The 19952-nt window shown below is 34.3% G+C and overlaps 1 protein-coding gene across 1 annotated transcript; it reads left to right on the forward strand.

The window, feature by feature from the left end:
* Positions 1-1774: 1774 nt before the first annotated feature.
* caln2 (calneuron 2) lies at positions 1775-18355 on the forward strand. The gene is made up of 5 exons (XM_042711470.1): positions 1775-1849; positions 2138-2344; positions 4376-4489; positions 15784-15940; positions 17454-18355. The coding sequence occupies exons 1-5, from the start codon at positions 1775-1777 to the stop codon at positions 17579-17581; spliced, it is 681 nt and encodes a 226-aa protein (XP_042567404.1). The 3' UTR covers positions 17582-18355.
* Positions 18356-19952: the final 1597 nt, after the last annotated feature.

A 19952-nucleotide genomic window follows, 5' to 3' on the forward strand; every position in this document is an offset into this window, starting at 1 on the left:
CACAAATGAAACAAAATTGCAAATTTAAAAATTAATGTCAATTCAAACAAAATTCAATATGCATGTTTTGAATCTGAAGTTAATGTAAATGATCATATATAACTATGCTATGAACTGCTGTTTTATGGAAATGTGTAAAGGCAGTGCCTTATGGCACACAAGAAGAAAATCGATGGTCTGACTGCTGAATTAGAGGGTGTTGTGAATACAGTGGTTGATGTGAAGAGATGTTTGAACTGTGAAACTCTCAGATGGAATTAAAGTTGGGCATCACCTCCTTTGAAAATGATTTTTTTGACAGACCAGGAACCGAGGGCTGGCCACAGTGGGAGTTTCTATGGTTTGCATATTCATGAAATGAGGGACAAAATGTGTGAGAGTAGCAGTTCAGACGAGATCTGTCTTTGCAGAAAGAAAAACTCTTGAGAGAGACAAAGAGGACCTTGTTAAATAATGAGCCACTGACTGAATCAGCTTATCAATTCAATTAACTCATATTGAATGAAATCTAGTTGCCTTGCTATAAGCCTTTGGACATTTGTCTAAATCTGGTAAAAAGTCACATGTAATGCATAAAAAGAAGCTAATATATCATTAAGTCAAGATAAAGAGGCTTCTAGGAAATGGGGTGTGTGGAGAGTGTTGGGTTTTGCTAATGGCAGAGGATTAACCCACGTTCTAATGAGACTGACTTTTTGTTCTTTTATGCTTGGGGTTCCAGAGCCACCCAATGCTTTATTTTGAAAATACTAATAGTAAAATAATAGTTTTAAAAATTATTTTACCTATTATTTCTCCTTTTTTTAGATCCTCTTTTTTTGTTATGTACTTTCAGATGGGTAATTGTTATTTAGGATGTGTTTACACTTGGCAAGTTCAATTAAAATGAACTCTGGTGCAATTGCTCTGTTAGTGCAGTTCAGTTGAATGAATGTGAACACTGCCTTCTGAACCTTGGTGTGCACAAAACAAGTGGACCAAGACCCACTTTGTCAAGTGGTCTCGGTCAACATCCAAACCAACTCTGGTGTGGTTCAACTGAAATATGAATGCTGTGCATATGTGCAACTTTTACACATTTTATAAGTGCTTCATCATGAGTTCTCATCCAGTAAATATACCACCATATGCACATACAATAAGTGCATTTAGCCCAGAACACAGCATTGTTTTTGATGTTAGGTAAGTTCCATTGCAAAACATACATCAAAAATGCAGTCAAATTAGGTTTTGGCCTTATCCTTATACCTTTTGTTTTGTATCTTTAGGTTCTGTGCTATAAATCACAATGTAAATGCTGGGTGAAACAGGACTAAATGTATCGGTTTTTTTTTTGGTTTGGACAAAATAAACCAAAAGAACTGAACTACATTATTTAACACAACTTAACTAAAACAAATCATATTAATTTATTTCAATTTAACCCACTAAAACCCCATAAAATTTAATTTTATATTCTTTTCTTTTATTTTATTTTATTTTTTTATTTATTTTATTTTAGACTAGACTACAATATAAAATACAATACCAAACCAAACATACAAAAAATTTTTCACGGTGCCCATTTGAAGTATATTATCAAATTTTGTTTACAATCCATTCTCACAAGATTAAGTACAGTCTTGAAGTATCTAAAGTATCAACCTGACACTTCAAGGTTAAGTATGTTATGAGCTATTAATAAAAGGTAATGAGGTCTTTTCAATGCCAAAAGGATATGAGGGTTAAAGATATTTGATTTAAAGGAATGCAAAAAACATTCAGGCTTTGTGAAATGCAGGAAGCGCTCAGATCACCATATTACAAGGCGCACAGCATCTCTGCCTCTTTATCTCAGAAAAACACCAAGGTGGGTCTTTAAGACAGCAAAAAAAGTGTAATACACCTCAGAAAAGATACGAGATACAAGTGTTATTTTTGTCGTTGGTGCTTGCGACTTGAAACCATGGATAAACATTCAGTCACAGCGCACTAAATACACGGCTTTGAAAACAGGACGAGCTGCATTTAGTATTTCTGCTGTTTGTGCAATAGCACACTGTGTTACTGCTGAGAAAAGCAAGCATTATATAATACATACCATCTAATGCTCACCGATGACATGCACATTCCACTTGAATTATGAATTTAAATTTAGTTATTTGTGTTTACTGACTGTTCTGCATTTCTATTTTGTCTCATTGCTCTGTTTCTCTTTGCAGAGATTCGAGAGGCATTCCGAGTTCTAGATAGGGATGGGAACGGATTCATCTCGAAGCAGGAGCTGGGTATGGCCATGCGCTCTCTGGGGTACATGCCCAGTGAGGTGGAGCTGGCTATTATCATGCAGAGATTGGACATTAACATTCAGACATTCTACATCTACATCTACCCAATCCCCATCTACATCCCCATAAATCACATTTCAATTCTGAAAAAACAAATTTCACACAAACAAAAAGAAATGTATGTCTTCTAATCATCTGTGAAACAGCTTTACAATCTGTCACAGACCCCTTCCAGTCCTTGCACTGGACAGATATATGATATTCTGAACAGTTCATGCTCAGAATCGGTCAAAGAATTGAACAATTTATCCAGCTCAGGGGTGCTGCAAATACACCAGCAAGCGAGGTGAATTCTGAGAAACCTGCATCTTAAAGAGTCCTCAAGTTCCCGGCTTCAATCATCCCAAAATATATTTAACAAGGTCAGGTCACTGTTGACTGAATCTCTTAAAAACACCCATAAATTTATATCTAAAAACCACCAATAAAATATTAATCAAAAATAAAAAGACATAACAAAAAACAAAATAAAATGTCATTTCAAAAACTAAAACAACCACTAAACCATCAATCATAAAAAAACCTAAACATACATTAAACTTCTAAAAAATTCATAAAAATATCTTTATATAATTATACTAAAACTTCATCCAAAATTTTTAACTGTGTAAGACTATTTAAACTGCATCTCAAGTTTTTGACTCTTAATCATAAACCATATATAACCTCAGTACAGAATGCAGATATGAATGCACCTCTTTACTGTATTTCAGTAATACATATTTAAGATTGAGCGGTAGAGTGGAGATGAGGTTTTAAAGCACAGTGGGAACATTAGCGTGATAACAGCTCTCTCTGACTTATCACTTTAAGTTCCACTGTCGCTCTCAGCTGGTGTTGCCTTTCATACAGCTAAGACAAGTCATTTTCTTTTTTCAGGAAAGATTGAGAGAGAACGATTGATAGCTGTTATGCATGCTTACCTTTGTTCACATGCCATAATATTTTCTAGTTTCTGGTCGAATGTACGATAAAGATCAACCACCAAATAATAATGAAAAAAAAGGAATTAGCAGCTGCAAGTTTTTGCCTGGCATATTAAAAGGTATTACCAAGCTGCAAGTTGATCTGAATTTTTATTTGCCTGGTGCATGATATTTGCTTTATTGAATTAAACTGCACAGGAAACCAATGGCAAATGAAATGTGAAAAGAAAAATATCATTGTCAGTTCCATATAGGCCAATGGTTAGATCAAGTCAATTTAAATATATAACAGATCTGTAGCCTATTACTTAGTTCAAAGACCCTAAACAGTTTCATTTAGCTGAAACTCACCAGTAAAAACAGCGTAAAAAAAGCAGTGCATGCAGATCCTATTAAATTATAATAGTTCCTAAGACTTAGGTAGATATAGATTAGTGATACCTGAAGAGCAATTAATAATTCTGTTCTATTCTTTAACTGATTTTAAGAACTTAAACCAGCTGCTCTCGTGTAAATAGTTTCGTAAATCGTGTAAATGTAAATAGTTTCTAGTGACAAGCAATGGAAACTGCTGTGCAATGTAACAAATATTCAGCTAGTCAGAATATATTTAATTATTATATTTAGCTGCTTGTTTTAAAATGTGTTGATTTTAAAGATTTAACTAAAGGAATAATTCACTCAAAATGAAAATGTACTCACTCTCAGGCCATCCAAGTTGTGTATGAGTTTGTTTCATCATCAGAACAGATTTGGAGAAATTTAGCATTACATCACTTTCTCACCAATTGATGCTCAGCAGTGAATGGGTGCCGTCAGAATGAGAGTCCAAACAGCTGATAAAAACATCACTATAATCCACAAGCGATGTAAAAAATTGCTTTTTGGGTGAACTAATCTCTTAAGTGACCATTAGCTGACAGTGAAAGTAATCCAAAGGTGAAAATAAGAAAACTTCCTATATACAAACATATTTATTCAATATGGACAAATTCGATAAAACATCTCTCATTCAAACTGATACACCATGGTACTAATATACACTATCATACCTATGATTCCTAATTTGTTTTAATTAATTCTAAAATTTGATTCTAAACCAAATCTTCTCTTCCTGATGCAGGTGATGGACAGGTGGACTTTGATGAATTTATGACAATATTGGGACCTAAACTTGTTTCTTCTGAAACCAGAGAGGGCTTCCTAGGAAATACAATAGACAGCATATTCTGGCAGGTATGAAAAGCATCCATCTAATTTCTATATCTCAAAGTTCTCTTCTATTTCTCATTGTGCATTTGTATTCTGAGCATGCGGATAAGATTACGGGTCACACTTTGCCCTCTCCACCTGCTTCCTCTGTCCCATGACAACTGGTAAATGTGATTCTTCTCATAATACTGACTTCAAAAAAATCAGCAAGAACATCCCACCACAAAAAAAACAACATTCAATACATATAGTAAGAAAAGAACTTAAAAAAGTTTCACTTCCAAGAGATTTCTTTAAACGTCGGGGAAGGCATATTAATTGAAAGATTTGCCATTTAAAAGGGAAGTATAGATCTGAATTAGTCATCACAGGCATTTGGGCAGCGTTTTACTCTCTCTCTCGTTCGGTCTTCATCTCTGCTTTTATTAAATAATAATTTAGACCGAAAAAATAGCTGACTTCCTGTCTTGATTGAGCAGTGTCTGAGTTTATGTTTGCATGTGTAGCATCTTTCCCTCACAGAGGAAGCCGAGCGATGTGTGTGGGAGTGAGGAACAGCAAGGTCACAGACACTGGTTGTCTCGAAGGTGATTTAAATGTTCGTCTCAACACACCTTTTGTGGGACACGGTGACTCATAACTGCAACAGTAATCCATGTAACATCATCACACCAGCATACCAAACACCCTCTCCCTCTCTGATGTTATTATGAGGCCAATACAAGTCTAATAATGGCACAATGACAAAACCTCCTGGGAAATATTGTGTTTTGACAGAGCAACTGTTATCAGGATCATTTCTGTTTTCTACTAGAGATTCTACACTTTTTTCGCACTGTTCTGTTTTTGAATATGTGGTTGTGTCATATGTCATTTTTCAGGTCAGTAAGATTTGTGACCCTGGACCACAAAACCAGTTATAAGTAGCACAAGTGTATATATAGTTGTAGTAATAGCCAACAATACATTGTATGGGTCAAAATTATCAATTTCTCTTTTATGCCAAAAATCATTAGGATATGAAGTAAAGATCATGTTATATGAAGATATTTTGTAAATTTCCTACCGTAAATATATCAACACTTACTTTTTGTTTAGTAATATGCATTGCAAATAAACAAATTTAAACACAATTTTCTCAATATTTAAATTTTTTTGCACCCTCAGATTCCAGATTTTCAAATAGTTGTCAACAAACCATACATCAGTGGAAAGCTTATTTATTCAGCTTGTATATAATGTATATAAATTGACCCTTATGACTAGTTTTGTGGTCCAGAGTCACATTTAAAAAAAATAAATTAATACATCAATAATCAATGATACTATATATATAAAAATAAAAAATAATAATAATTCATTCATTCATTCATTCATTCATTCATAAAAATCTAATACTACAAATATAAATCAATAATTATTGATACTATTTGTAATAATAATAATAATAATAATAATACCAATATTAATAAAAACTGAATCATTTAAATAGACTACAATGAAATATTTAAGTTAATTAATGATTTACACTTAATTTATATCAATTTACAATACAGTACACCAGCCCTGTTACCGTTTGATTTTTTACAAGGTTTTTTTTTTTTTTTTTTTTCAAGGTCAAGTGCATTTTTGCAGGCATTATCTGTAAGGTTCCTGTCAAAAGCTGTTTATATCATAAAACCATTCTTATAAATATTAATGCACAATGTCTTTGACATTGAGGTAGATTGATGGCCTCTATGTAAAGAGTCACAAACAGTGCACTGGAACCAGATCAAGCCCAAAAAGCTGTTGATTTTTAAATCTGTGCAGTAGATGTGAAATCATAAACAAAAAATAAGAAAATAACCTCCAACACAAAAGCAAAAATAAGTGTGTGTGTCCTCATAAGGATGTCATCTCAATTTGGATTTGCATGCTGACTAGGACATTTTTCATCCAAAGAACCTCGAGGCCCTTTGTGTAACATGAAAGACTGAGCATGTATTAGTGGGGGCGTTTAAAAATGTTCTTAACAAGATTGTCAATGGGGACATCAGAGCGGAGCCAAGAGCTACAGGCAGTCATGGATTATTAGGAACACACAGGCATAAACAAGCTTGTCATCCCAAACCATATGAGACAAACACAGTCAGCATTAACCAGTATCACTAACAGCATATTCTAGCTCTATGTGATGTATAATTCACTATTATACTAACAGCACATTCTAGCCATATGTGATGTATAATTCACATGTATATTTCTCTGTTGTTTTACTATTGTTTCAAAACATCTCTACTGCAGCAGCACCAAAGATTGTTATGCATTAAATTATGTAATCTGCCTATGTTTTATTGCATTACAAAAAACAAAATAAATAAATAAATAAATTCATGAAAAACATGTATAATAAATAAATAAAAAGTTTGGGAATGGTCATTTTATTGTTATGCAACAAGCATTATTTCACAGTATTTACAACAAATAATATCAAAACAAATATCAAAAAATAACAAACCAAATAAAAGAACATTAGACACTGAATAAAGGATCAATTAACACTAAAAACCCTAATAACCATCACAAGAAAAAATTACATCCATCAATCAGAAATTTCTAGCACAAGAATAAATTCTTATTATCATTTAAAATGTATTATATTTGTAGAAACATGAGGATTCAGGATTCTTTGATTAACTGTAATAATTTAAACTAACATAATCTATAATTTTGCAACATTATAAATGTTTTGCTGTCACTTTTGATTCACTGGCTTTCTTGTTTAATAATAATACATTTCTTTCTCAAATAAATTAACAATAACCAAAAAAAATTATACACTAGTGTAAATATATAAATATAAATATTTGGCAAATAAATTGTCACATTCATTTGTGCTTAGTAATTAAGCAGAAAGCCTTATGCAAGCTTTACACACAACAAATACAAATATAAAAAATCAACATACAAAATCAAAAATTATACAAAAAAATAAAAACAATAAAACAAAATTTATATAACGAATTATATTCCATTTCTGACTTCTCAGTTAATGTCAATAAATACCTGATAACAAAAATATCCGAGCAGAGAGGAAAAAAAATATACAACTGATATTGTATGTCAATGCCAAAAAAGCATGGAACTTCTGTGGCTCGTGAATATTAATTAGGCAATGTAATATCAGAACAAGCTAATTAATATTCAGCCTGTTTTTTTTTTCTCCAAATTGTGACATCACAAGCCACAAACTTTGCAAAATCACTGGTCTGTTGGAGATTTTGAGCTGGTCAAATAGTCTACAGACATAAAGTAAAAATGTCAACACATTTTTAGTGCACAATATTTTGCCCACAAGAAGATTGGGCTATAATATCCTCATGGATTTATTTGTTTGTTTAAAATCAGCCCTCTGTTTAGTATTCATGTGAGCAAAAGACAATACTCCTGTCTCTGTTTTGTGTTCTGAAATGAAGATTAACATATTTTTAGACAGATAGCTGAAGGTGTGGGTAAATAAACAAGAGAGAGAAACTAAGAGAAATATGAAAAATGCAGTTAGCCAAAATTATAGAAGCATTCAGGAATATCCCCAAGTCACTACAACATTACAGAGTGTGTCTCTTTTTCAACTCGCCACAGCTGACAACTCAATTAAGCCGTGAATCAGCCCGGCACTGTCCTCCTCCATGTCCAGCCCAGATGAATGACACCGGCATCTCTCTAACATCGTCTGCTTGTATAGCCAGCGGCATCAATGCTACGCTAGAGACATAACTGTCTGATAGTAAACTAAAAACCTCTGTGGATGCATTTAGAGCAGCCTGACAAACAAACTCAGCAGGACTGGATGCACAAATATTCACTTTTCAGGGAAGTTTGTGCTGACAAGAGTACAAGGGAGATTACCACTAGGCAGTGAATTTAAAATACTGCAAGCTTTTAAAAACACAAGAAGACGGCCACATAAGCGCAGACCACAAGGCTTTACTTCAGTTAGAGTTTAGATTTTTGTACATTTTTTGAATGACACATCAAAAGGATAAACAATTTAAATACATTTATCGAAGCATTGAAAATTCCCATTTCCACCATTAGGGCAATATTTAAGATGTTTATTTGCTCATATTTGAAATTTGAAAGATTTTAAGTTTCCTATAGTTTTTAGACATAGTCATAGTGCTCCTAATATAATTGGTCATCATAACTTTTTAAAATCTTATCAATCTTATCACAAAAAAAGATTTTTTCTGGTAAAATATAAGCTCAGTGGCAAAACAATGAATCTTTGTTTTTTTAGTTGTTGGGGCTTTTTCATTGTTGCTAAAAAATAAAATTTTGGAGGAGAAACCATTTGAATATAAACTGCAGCAGGGCATAATATTTCATATCATGAACAAGATGAATGAATGTGAATGTGCGACTCCAATTGCAGACAATTTCTGACATGGTTTTCCAAACATCATTTGTCTATTATATAGCTGCATGTGGGCAGAAATCTCTCCTAGTAGTGTTACCTTTTCCATCTTGCCTTCATTCGACAACATGTGCTCCTGTGTCTTCACTACCATTGGCAGTCACAGCTCATTTGCATAAAGTCAAACTTTTCTCAAAGTTTTCACACTACTGGACACGCCTACTGTTGCTCTGTGTCACCAGAAATCATAAACTTCTGGTCATTTTATCAATGCAAATGGCTTCATGTTAAGACACCGCCCTTTGAGAAGAGAAATATGTACAGTACGTAGGTTAATGATACCTGTTTTCTGCTTGTAATTCTCTGGTCTGCAATTATCCTGTCGATTGCCTTCTATCCTCTAGAACACTTCAGCTAATGGAAAGGGGATGAAAGTAGGACAGATGCATTGCTTCTTTCACACTGGCGGTCATTAACATGATGAGATAACAATCAGGCCCACAAGCAGATGGGTCCTAACTGTGTCAAATGTCACATGTGGAGACTGTGACAGAGACACTGCATTGGTTATGTCTTAAACCTCGTAATCAGCTCATCACCCTTGTCGGTTATGTATCTGTGAGTGTTTTTGGCTTGTTTGTGCTATGAATGCTAAGTACTGCATGCATACATGTAAAACTGGACGTGTGTGTGGCCATGATCACAATAGACTCTGAGCAATTTAAACCAGTATTTAGCGAAGTCACAGTGCAAGTACTTGATCTGCTATAGCTGCTGTTAGAGTAAGTAGAGGTAATACTGGCCCAGGATGCGTGGAACTGAATGAAAATGAGTTCATTCAAAGTAATGGATGGCGGATAAACCCCAGACCCTCCTGTTACAATTGCCCTGCTCCCAAATGCACCATTCACGCCCAAATGCCATCTGTTCAGTTCACACTTCCCAAAGTGACAGTTGCAGAACTGGCAGCTGAATTACAGGCTGTTAGTGCCTTGGAAATTATTTCACAGAAGACAGTTGTATGTGTGTGTGTGTACTTCAAGGGTATAGATCAAGTTAGTAGGGGCATATCACTGCACTTCCTCAAATGATTTTTCAGTGCTTTTTTGGAACGCAGTAATAACATGTTGGAGTCTCTGATAAAACACCACAGACGGCCCCCCCTGATGTCTTGACGGAGTGATATAGTATCGATTGGCAGACTGTATGAAATATTCTGAATCATCTTGTCTTGATTAAGGATCGGCTTACTTAGATTAAGATGTGACTATGAGGGGCCACTAAAAAAACAGCAGATAAAAATAGGTCTGTCAAATATACATTTTAGTTTAATACAGTTAGTTATTTTAAATATAACACATTTAATCATGTCTGACTGACAATGCAATGTCAATGGAAACAGTTTGAGCTGAAGTTCAGGCAGAAATACCTCCTAAATGTGAATATGTTGTCCAGAGAGAAAGATATAATAATAATAATATATCATTATTAATATTATTATTTATAGTAATAATAGTAGTAAATAAAGCAATATTTAGTTTTTTGTTTACTCCTCTGCCATAATAATGTCTTCATCCACATTACCTTCATCCACAGACAAAACATAGACAGACATTGGCCGTCAGTCACAGCAAGCACTGCCTGCCCTACAAAAAATATAAAAAAAAAAATTAAAAAAAAAAAAATTATTATTATAATATTTATTATTATTATTATTATTATTATTATTTAGGTATCATTTTCATTTGTGTAATTTCCACAAAATGGCCTATGATTAGTTTTGTTGAGGTTGAACTGGAATATCCTACATAAAAAAAGTCTGCGGGCAGCACATAGACTGTATAAAAACAGGGCCTTCCCTTTTTTTCAAAGACGTCGCATCTGATTTGTAATGAGCATTAGCGACAGAATCATCAGCCAATCAAATTTTGACGTTCCATGACAGCACGCCCTCTTGGTCCAGCGATGTGCCCAGTGCTTCCCCCAGCCAGGGTTGCCAGGTTTTCCAGACAAAACCCACCCAATCGCGTTTCGAGGTGTCCCCCGTCAAAAATCGCATTCCAGGGGTAAAATACATGTTTTTGGCGGGGTTCCCCAGGTAAAATTCACATTCCAGGGGCTAAATATCACGTCAATGAGGTCGCTTCAATTGTTAAAGTAGCCCAATTTGGCAACACTGCACCCAGCGTTTAGTTGGGAATTTCCAAGCCGCTGTCGCCGGCGCCTACACCAGACCTTGTTGCCGATCTGCCTTTTTCAAGGCGCTCTTTTGCAGACAAAAGAGGAATAACTGAAAAAGGATAAATTACTCAAGCTTAATTCACTAACAACGGTTTTGTGCGCCATTTCAAAGATTGCAACTATGAGTGGCTAACAGCGAGCATCGAGCACAACAAGTTATTTGCCCATGTTTATTTTTTTAATACGAGTAAAGGGACATGGAATGACAGACACACATACTTTATTTACAAGTGACAGGTGAGTGCTTTATGATTTGATGAGTATTGAATCATGCACATTGTTATGGAGGTGTATGTGATGGTTGATAATGCTGTGGCGTGTGGATGTCCAACATTTGTACAGTTTTGCTGCTGTGGGCGCCTCGTCATTTTAGAGTGACGTGAATGTTCATAGTGACCCGTCTATTGGTGGATTGCTTTTTCTGATCCATGTAGGGAAATTTATTCTGAATTTAACCCACCCCCATCTAGTTTACTGTTGAAATTGTTGATCAGCTGTCATTGTCGTTGAGAGCCTGTGTGCGGCATGAATATGCAAATTATATGCATATGGCTGTGTTAGCTGTTACAGAGATGTAAGATAGATTTGTAAGGGTATGTAGTTTACAGTTGCTTACTGAAGGCCCTGACTGAAACCCCACGGTACACTACTGGAGTTAGACATATATTAATAATAATAATTATCAATAATTCAATAATAATAATTGGAGTAGTAATAATAATAATAGTGAATAAAACAACATTTTGACTTCTAAAGGACCACAATAATGTTTTTGAATTATCTTCAGTATGTGTTTTGAGTCCACAGTCAGTTCAAAGAAAGAAATCTATAATAATATTGATTATTATTGTTGTTGTTATTGTAAATAAAACCGATAATTTGACTTCTTAAAGGCCTTTTTGTCATTGCTTTACTGCTGCAATGTCTTTGAATAATACAAAGCATGTTTTTTGATCCATTCAGTCCAAAGAGACACATACATGAATTTTTCATTATTATTATTACAATTATTATTATTCATTTTAAAGAATATAATATTTTGACTTTTAAATAGCCTTTTTGTACCTTAATTGGCTGCCGCAGTAATGTGTTTAAAATATCCTAATATGGTAAATATTGACAACAGGCTATTGTTTGCATTGAATTTAATACAAAAAGTGTTGCAGGAAATTTATTTGTTTCATTTTTAACAGACTAACAGCACTAATAAAAGTATTTGAAAATTTTGATTTGACCATCACAAATAACTAATCCATGCTATTTAGTAAATCAAATTCTGTTGTTCTATGCGGCGTCCCTAAGAGTCAGCTGATATGGACGTTCACTCTTCTCTCCTCACATCAGTGTAGCTTTCTAAATAAAATCACTCCATATCAGTATTAACGTGGCTCTGAGTTATAGAGGGGTGCAGGCAGACAAGGAATGGGAGGGAAAAAGAGCCGAGCTCCTATTTCATTGTGACAAATGTGTCTGGACACCTTCAACACGACACTTACTGCCCCGTCCCTCGCTCAGTGGGTCAACCAAAGACATCAGCCTCTGACAGATTCCTTCATGGCCCATCTCCCCCAGCGTGCACATCCGCTTAGCCATGTGACATGAGAGCTGGCCACAAACAAGACACACTTTTAACACCAGGTCTAGGTTTTGGAGGGGAACTTGAACTTGCTCTGCTCCAAAACCTAATAAGCTGCCTATATGATGGCATTTTAAATCATCATACATAAATCATCATCATACGAATTCTATGGCAGCATTGCATAGATCCCTCCAAGAATGCAGAACTATCAATTGTGAATGAAGCGAGTGAAACGTTAATTATACATGAACTGAAAAGTTTGAATAAAAACGGTTCAGACTTATGAAAAATGTATAATTTTAATCAATATTTGTGTGTACTGTGCATTTTTATGCTTGAGTGTCAAGTTATTAGTTTAGCAACATGCTAACATCATAGTGGTCCCCAGCTATTGTTTTTACCTGATTTAATCCATAAACTTTTGTTTTGTTGGTATAAATTAATGCATTTAGGTTCATTCAGCGATTTTAAATATTGCTTTTGAGTTGAATAATTAGATTTTATGTCTTTCATAGGGAATGCTATGACATGCAGAGTTGCATCTAAGGTAGACTGCAGTGGTTACCTAGAACAGCTTTAGTATATTATATTTACGAAAGACATCTATTGAATACAAACAGTGTAAGTCTGACGAGCAATGTGCAAATGATCACAACAATTGTGGAGTTAGAACAGGCATTTTACTCTCTGAATTGGTTTATTATTATGAATTTGTTTGTTCCGTCTTTCTTTATGAAAGCTCTCCCAAATCATTTCACGGAGGTATTTTCTTTCTCACATTAATCATTTACCTTCCATTAAAATGAGAGTGTTTGAGTAATTGAAATGTTAATCACCTGCTACACTGAGCGGTACTTTAGGATTGATGGTCAAAGATGCGAATCAATAAAGCGTTTCAGTGCCACCGTTGCAAAATAAGCAACACAGTAAGTGTAAATCTGTAACAATCAGAGGCCACTCAAATGCAAAATCAAACAGACTGTGTGGATTACAGCCAAAACACACACACACACACACACACACACACACAAACATTAGCATTTACTCACACAATGCAGACCTCCTACAAGATCGCTCCCTTATTGATGTCATAAATAAAGTCAAACTGAATGTGAAAGAAAAGGAATGTATCATGTGACAATATTGTTTTTGGTATAAAAGAGAGACCCCCCCTCCCTTTTTTGTTGGAGCTATTATTTATATAAATACCTTGTGTGTGTGTGTGTGTGTGTGTGTGTGTGTGTGTGTGTGTGTGTGTGTGTGTGTGTGTGTGTATCGTAAAAATATAAATAATTCAACAAAAAATATAAAAAAAAACAAAAAATATAAGAAAAAATAAAAAAAAAAAAAAAAAAAAAAAAAAAAAATAAAGAATAAATAAATAATAACAAATCGGCATATTAGAATGATTTCTGGAGGATTCTAAATAAAATCAGCTTTGCCATCACAGGAATAAATTACAGTTTAAAGTATATTAAAACAGAAAACTTATTTTATATTTTAATAATATTATCTTACATTTTAAAACAATTAAAAATAATAATAATAATTACAATAATAAATATAATCATCATTGAGTCTTCCCCACAGCTCATGGATGTTTCTGTGTGGTGGCTGGTAATGGATTCCTACAATTTTCTTTTCAAATCATCTCATTAAAGGTTGCTATGTTACTTTAATTCAAAAAGCAAACTTTATTATCCTTTACAAACACACTCAGATAAGTCAAATTATAAACAACCTGAGCGGTAAATTGCCTCAATCAACTCCAAAAAAACCACAATTTGACTAAACTAGAAATATTGAATTTATATGTATTATTTTTATTTTTTAGTAAAATTTGAAATATTTATTTATTAGATATATATTTCCAATTTAATTTAAGTAAGAATGGTCATTTAGAAATTCAGCAAATTGTAAATTAATGTAATATTTAATTTATCAATTAGATTAATATTTAATTCTAATAATAAATTCATAAAATATATATAACTTAAAAAATTATTAATATTTATTTTCTCATTTATACTTGTATTAAACTTGGAAGCATTTATTTATTCAATATATATTTCCAATTTAATTTCAGAAACAACATTTATTTAGAAATTCAGTAAATTGTAAATTAAACAATGTTAGTGTGTACATTTATGTAGTAATTTTTGATTACAACTGCATTCTTAAATATTCTTATATTTATTGTAAAAAAATGTATTTTATTAAAAAGAAATATCTATTATATGTCTATATATATATATATTTAGTTTAGTTAAACAAGTAGGCAGATATGTAATGAAATCATTGCATTTACATGATGCACATTACATATTAGACAGCATCAGTGAAAACACTTTCAAACACCTTGCAAAGATTTCAAGAGTCTGGAAAAAATGTGTTTGAGTGAATGAAATCAAGGAGAAGGACACACTCAGCAATGTAATACATATTTTCTCATACAGTTCAATAATTTATTGACTCTGCCAAGACAGGATAACACCCCAACCACCAAAGCTCATTCAAGGCTTCTGAAAAGACCCTTGACACAGAGTTTGCCGGGAAATTGGAAAAAAAAGTCTGTCTCTCTCAGTGATTCTGAATTATTGAACCAGCCCAAATTTGCCTCCTCTTTTTTCTCTTCTCCTTTATTCAGCTTTCATCCAGTTTCAGGTCGCAGTGCTGACACTACAGACATTGCAGTTCAATGAGGACAGGGATGCACTGCTAATTGGACATCTGAAATGAAGTCTCTTAAATGAAGTGTGTTTGTGTTAAGGATTTCTTTTGGACAACAGGACAGTAAAGATGTGAGGAATTATTGTCCAATATTGTCAACATCTCATTTTGTGTCAGAAAGTTTGTCCAGTGCGATGATCAATTTGTGTGCTGTGCTTCTTTTCATTGACTGAGTGAGAATAAGTGTGACTGAGCAAATAAACACTTGATTAACGTGGTAGTGAAACTCTCTTCCTACTAGCTTGACTTATCTAGGAAATTCTCCCATAATAAATGACTGTAGGATCTGTGCACCTCCCCACAGAGAAGCACTGACAGCCCAGCCGTGCTGAGATTTGACAACAGGCTTCTTGTGTTTCCACTCCGCAGTTTGACATGCAACAGATGTCCCTGGAGGAGCTCAAACACGTCCTGTTCCACGCCTTCAGAGACCACCTCACCATGAAGGACATAGAGAATATTATCGTCACCGAGGAAGAGAGCTTGAAGGAGAACTCAGGAAACTGCCAGACCGAATTTCAGGGAGGTAAATAGCAATGAGAACCATTTCATGTTAATTGACGGATCCTGCAACAGCTCGCGCTGATTCAAGTTTACAGACACTGGAGACTGGACACAGTACTACTCCCATGAAACATTAGAAATGATGTAATTGAACCAAAACAATGATATATCAAATTGACTCATATATAAAATTATTGACTCTTGTCATTTATAATAATTAAGTACAATATCACAACAAAAAATAGGTATATTTAAAAAATATATAAAATACAGATCATCTATATAATAAAAATATAATTCATAAATATAAAATTTAATACAAATAAAAAAATAATATATATATATATACATACATATATAGCAAGAGTATAGTTGATAACGTCATTTGCGATGCATTCTCGCTCGACAGCGACAGAACACGTTTTATGTAAATGATGCTAAAATCCCAAACTTTTAGCTTCTGCAGAAGCATGTAACATAGTGTAATATATATTTATATTTAGCTATATTTAGTTGAAATCGCATTGACTTTTGGAGTTATTTATTGCAATTATACAAATTAAATGAAGTCTATTTAAATTTATTTAGAAAATATTTAATTACAAATATATAAATAAATAATTGGTGTAGTGGGAGTGAGAGGGTGCTGTTCTCATTTCCACGGTAACATCAGCTCCTCTGATTGGTGCATCCAATGTAAAGTTAGCTTTTTTAAATGAAGCTGAAATCACATTGACTTTTGGCTTCTATAAAAGCATATATCAGAGCATATATCACTGCTTAACAATATCAGAGCTCATAGTAGGTCTTGAAAGGTTATAGCCTGATGTGTTTGCCCAGAAACTGGGTATTTAATAAGACAAGAGTTCTGTGCTCTCAGTGCATTATAGGTTTTTTTGAATGAAAAGCATCTGATAAATGTAATATTTTCCTTACTTCCAGCATTGGCTACTTTTGAATTTCACCCGCTTTATTGAACCAGATGTTTTCATCAGCCAACAAAAGTAAAAGGAATTAATGGAATTCAGAAACAGGGATAATATCATAAAGACTTTTATCCAATTCTGCAGTTCAATATTTAATCTCAATATGCAGCACAGAATAACAACACAAACTGAATTGATGTTGGCCCGAGAAAAAAGGTGAATAAAAAATAACAATTTCATGCCTCAAAATCCAATTAGTCTGTCACAATGTTTTAAAATATATGCTTTATTGGCCCACACTGTGCCCTTAAACAGTTTCCCCTGAATATATATTTCTGTCTGTCTGTGTGTGTGTGTGTGTGTGTGTGTGTGTGTGTGTGTGTATGCACACAAGTCAGCAGAAGTGCCTGACCATAGCCTGTGTCAAGTCCAGTGAGGCAGCTCAGCAGAGCCACATGTTTTGTTTCATTATTGTTTATTGTCAAAACCTCATTATGCACAGAGATCAGCAGCAATGCTGGATCATTGTTTGGATGGCTTATGCTCATAGTGTGCTGTCATCTCTTCTCATTGATGCACTTTCACAAATGCTCTGTTCTACTCCATCAGTGCATTCAAAAAAGAAGAATCGCCAGACGTGTGTCCGCAAGAGCCTCATCTGCGCTTTTGCAATGGCCTTCATCATCAGCGTCATGCTTATCGCAGCCAATCAGATGTTACGGAATGGCATGGAGTAGCCCCGCCCACTGTGAACCCTGCTTGATCTGACCTCTCTTAAGAAACATGCATCAAAAACTCCACTTTCTTTTAGTTCAAAGAGCGTGGGGAGCCCACCAAGCAGAGTATGTGAATCCCAAGAGCCAGTTTTGTTTTTTTATATTTATTATGGCGATTGTGATTGTGACAGACTCTGAAACGGCAGTGAGGGATGTCCTCCATCATCAGCTTGACAGGAACATGCAAGGGCTCCACACTGAATACCATTTAATGCAATAACATCCCATGTCCCTCCACGCTGCAGCGTGTTTTTCTCATTCCTGTCTTTGGAAGGCGAAGACTTTGTACTTTATCTCGCTCCAAGTCAAGTCAGATGGGAACGATGAGGAGTGATTGGCAGCCTGTCCAATGGAGCTGCTGCAGGATGTCTGGTATCAAGAGCGTGCGCATGCTCATCTCAAATGGACTGTATGTTTTGTTCACAGCATTGCATTGTTGAAGCTTACTTATGAAATTTATTGAAGATATTGTTTAATGTTGAAGGGACTGTGGGTATTTTTGGAATAGCATACTACAATACTATTACTTTTACAGTATGTAAGGAAAATCACAAATTAACAAAATATACAGGATACATCAGGATCTGCATGGAGTACTGTATTCCACGGTGCATAGTAAGATTTTGGGGGAGGTGCTTTTAGTTGATCAATAGTGACATTTACAACATTTATAATGTTAAAAATGATATTCTGATATATACAGAGTCCTGCCTGACGCGTGGGAATATATATGGCTCTATGGCTCTGTATATATATATATATATATATATATATATATATATCATGACCATGAATTAAGAATTTGTTCCATGACCTGAAATTTGTTCCCTTATTTTAGTTAAATTGTGGCCACGAATTAAGAATTTGTTTCCTCATTTTAGTAATTTGTGGCCACGTTGTACTAATTCTTTGTACTGGTCTGATAATCAAAATACAGAAATTAATTAATACAGCTCGGCCATTATTTACTAAAATGAGGGAACAAAATAATAAGGCCACGTGGCCACTTTTTAACTTAAATGAGAGAATGACGGAAATACATTTTAATCAATTTTATTAAAATGAGGGAACAAATTCTTCATGTTCAAATTCGTGGACAAGGTAAATATATTTATGCCCGCATATCATGTGCGGAGCTACTTAAATCCATTTAAAATAAATTCTGTTCTTTTGAAATTTCTAGTCATCAATTTGTAGAATCCTGAAAAAAAGCATCCCTCTTTCAACAAAAATATTAAACAGCCCAACTGTTTTCTGATTGATAGTAATAAGAAATGTTTCTTGAGCAGCAAATCAGCATATTAGAATAGTTTCTGAAGAATCTGCAGACTGAAGTGATGGCCGCTGAAGATTCATGAATAAAAGATTCATGATAAAAAAAAAGTTATTTTAAATTGTATAATTTGAGTTACAAATGCATTGTGGCTTTCCATATTCTGCAAAGCAAGTGAGATTAAATCAAATTCCACACAACTCCATTTTGCGATACACCTTGTGCATTATAGGTAAACAGGATCATTTTTGTAATGAAAATAAGAAGTTTGTTTCAATCGTGCCATTACCCAATCTCTCATTTTGTGTAGCTAAACAAAAGAAGAGAGTATAATACTCTCTTTGATTTAAAATATACTATCAAGGTCTTCTAAATGTCTGCACATATTGTCTGGTTAAAATATACGACACTGAACTTCTGCGGAAGTGTCTATGCTACATAGTTGGACTTTTTGGTCCATTTTGAGTTTTTATTCACTCTCAGGCTCAGAGAGTCAGTGAATGCAACACAAATTGCTCTGAAACAACCAGAGGTAAACTGGTCGGTCTCTACAATAGCACTTTTTCTTTTACAGTTACAGTCTGTGTGCAATATAAATATTTGTTTACCTGTTTGTCTATATATTTATAATGTGTGTGCACATCAGTCCCCTTCCCTGTGTTTCTTACTATTGTGTATACTTACAGCCGTTTGTCACGATCCCTTGTATATTGCATGTGTATTTATGCATATAGTGCCACACAAAAGTCGTCTTTGGATTGTCTGTTCAACTGTGTCATGTTTGCATGTTCAGAACACTAATGCAATGCTTTTCCAAGGTCTGTACCGCTTGCAGGCATTTGCTGAGAGCATCAGTCTAAATGTCTGAACTCCTATTGTTTCCTTCCTGTGTGCAAATATTAAACGAAACGGTACCAGCATTCTGTGCCAAAATACTCCGCAAAGGAAAAGCGGATTATTGGGAAGCGTTTACTGGACAAAGTTCCTGTCAGTTTTCCAGAATGTCACAGAAGGGCTTGATTGAGGACTGGTTCGTTTTATTCCATCAGTCTGTGCTTT

This window comes from Cyprinus carpio, chromosome A21, assembly GCF_018340385.1.
Source record: "Cyprinus carpio isolate SPL01 chromosome A21, ASM1834038v1, whole genome shotgun sequence".
Taxonomy (NCBI): domain Eukaryota; kingdom Metazoa; phylum Chordata; class Actinopteri; order Cypriniformes; family Cyprinidae; genus Cyprinus; species Cyprinus carpio.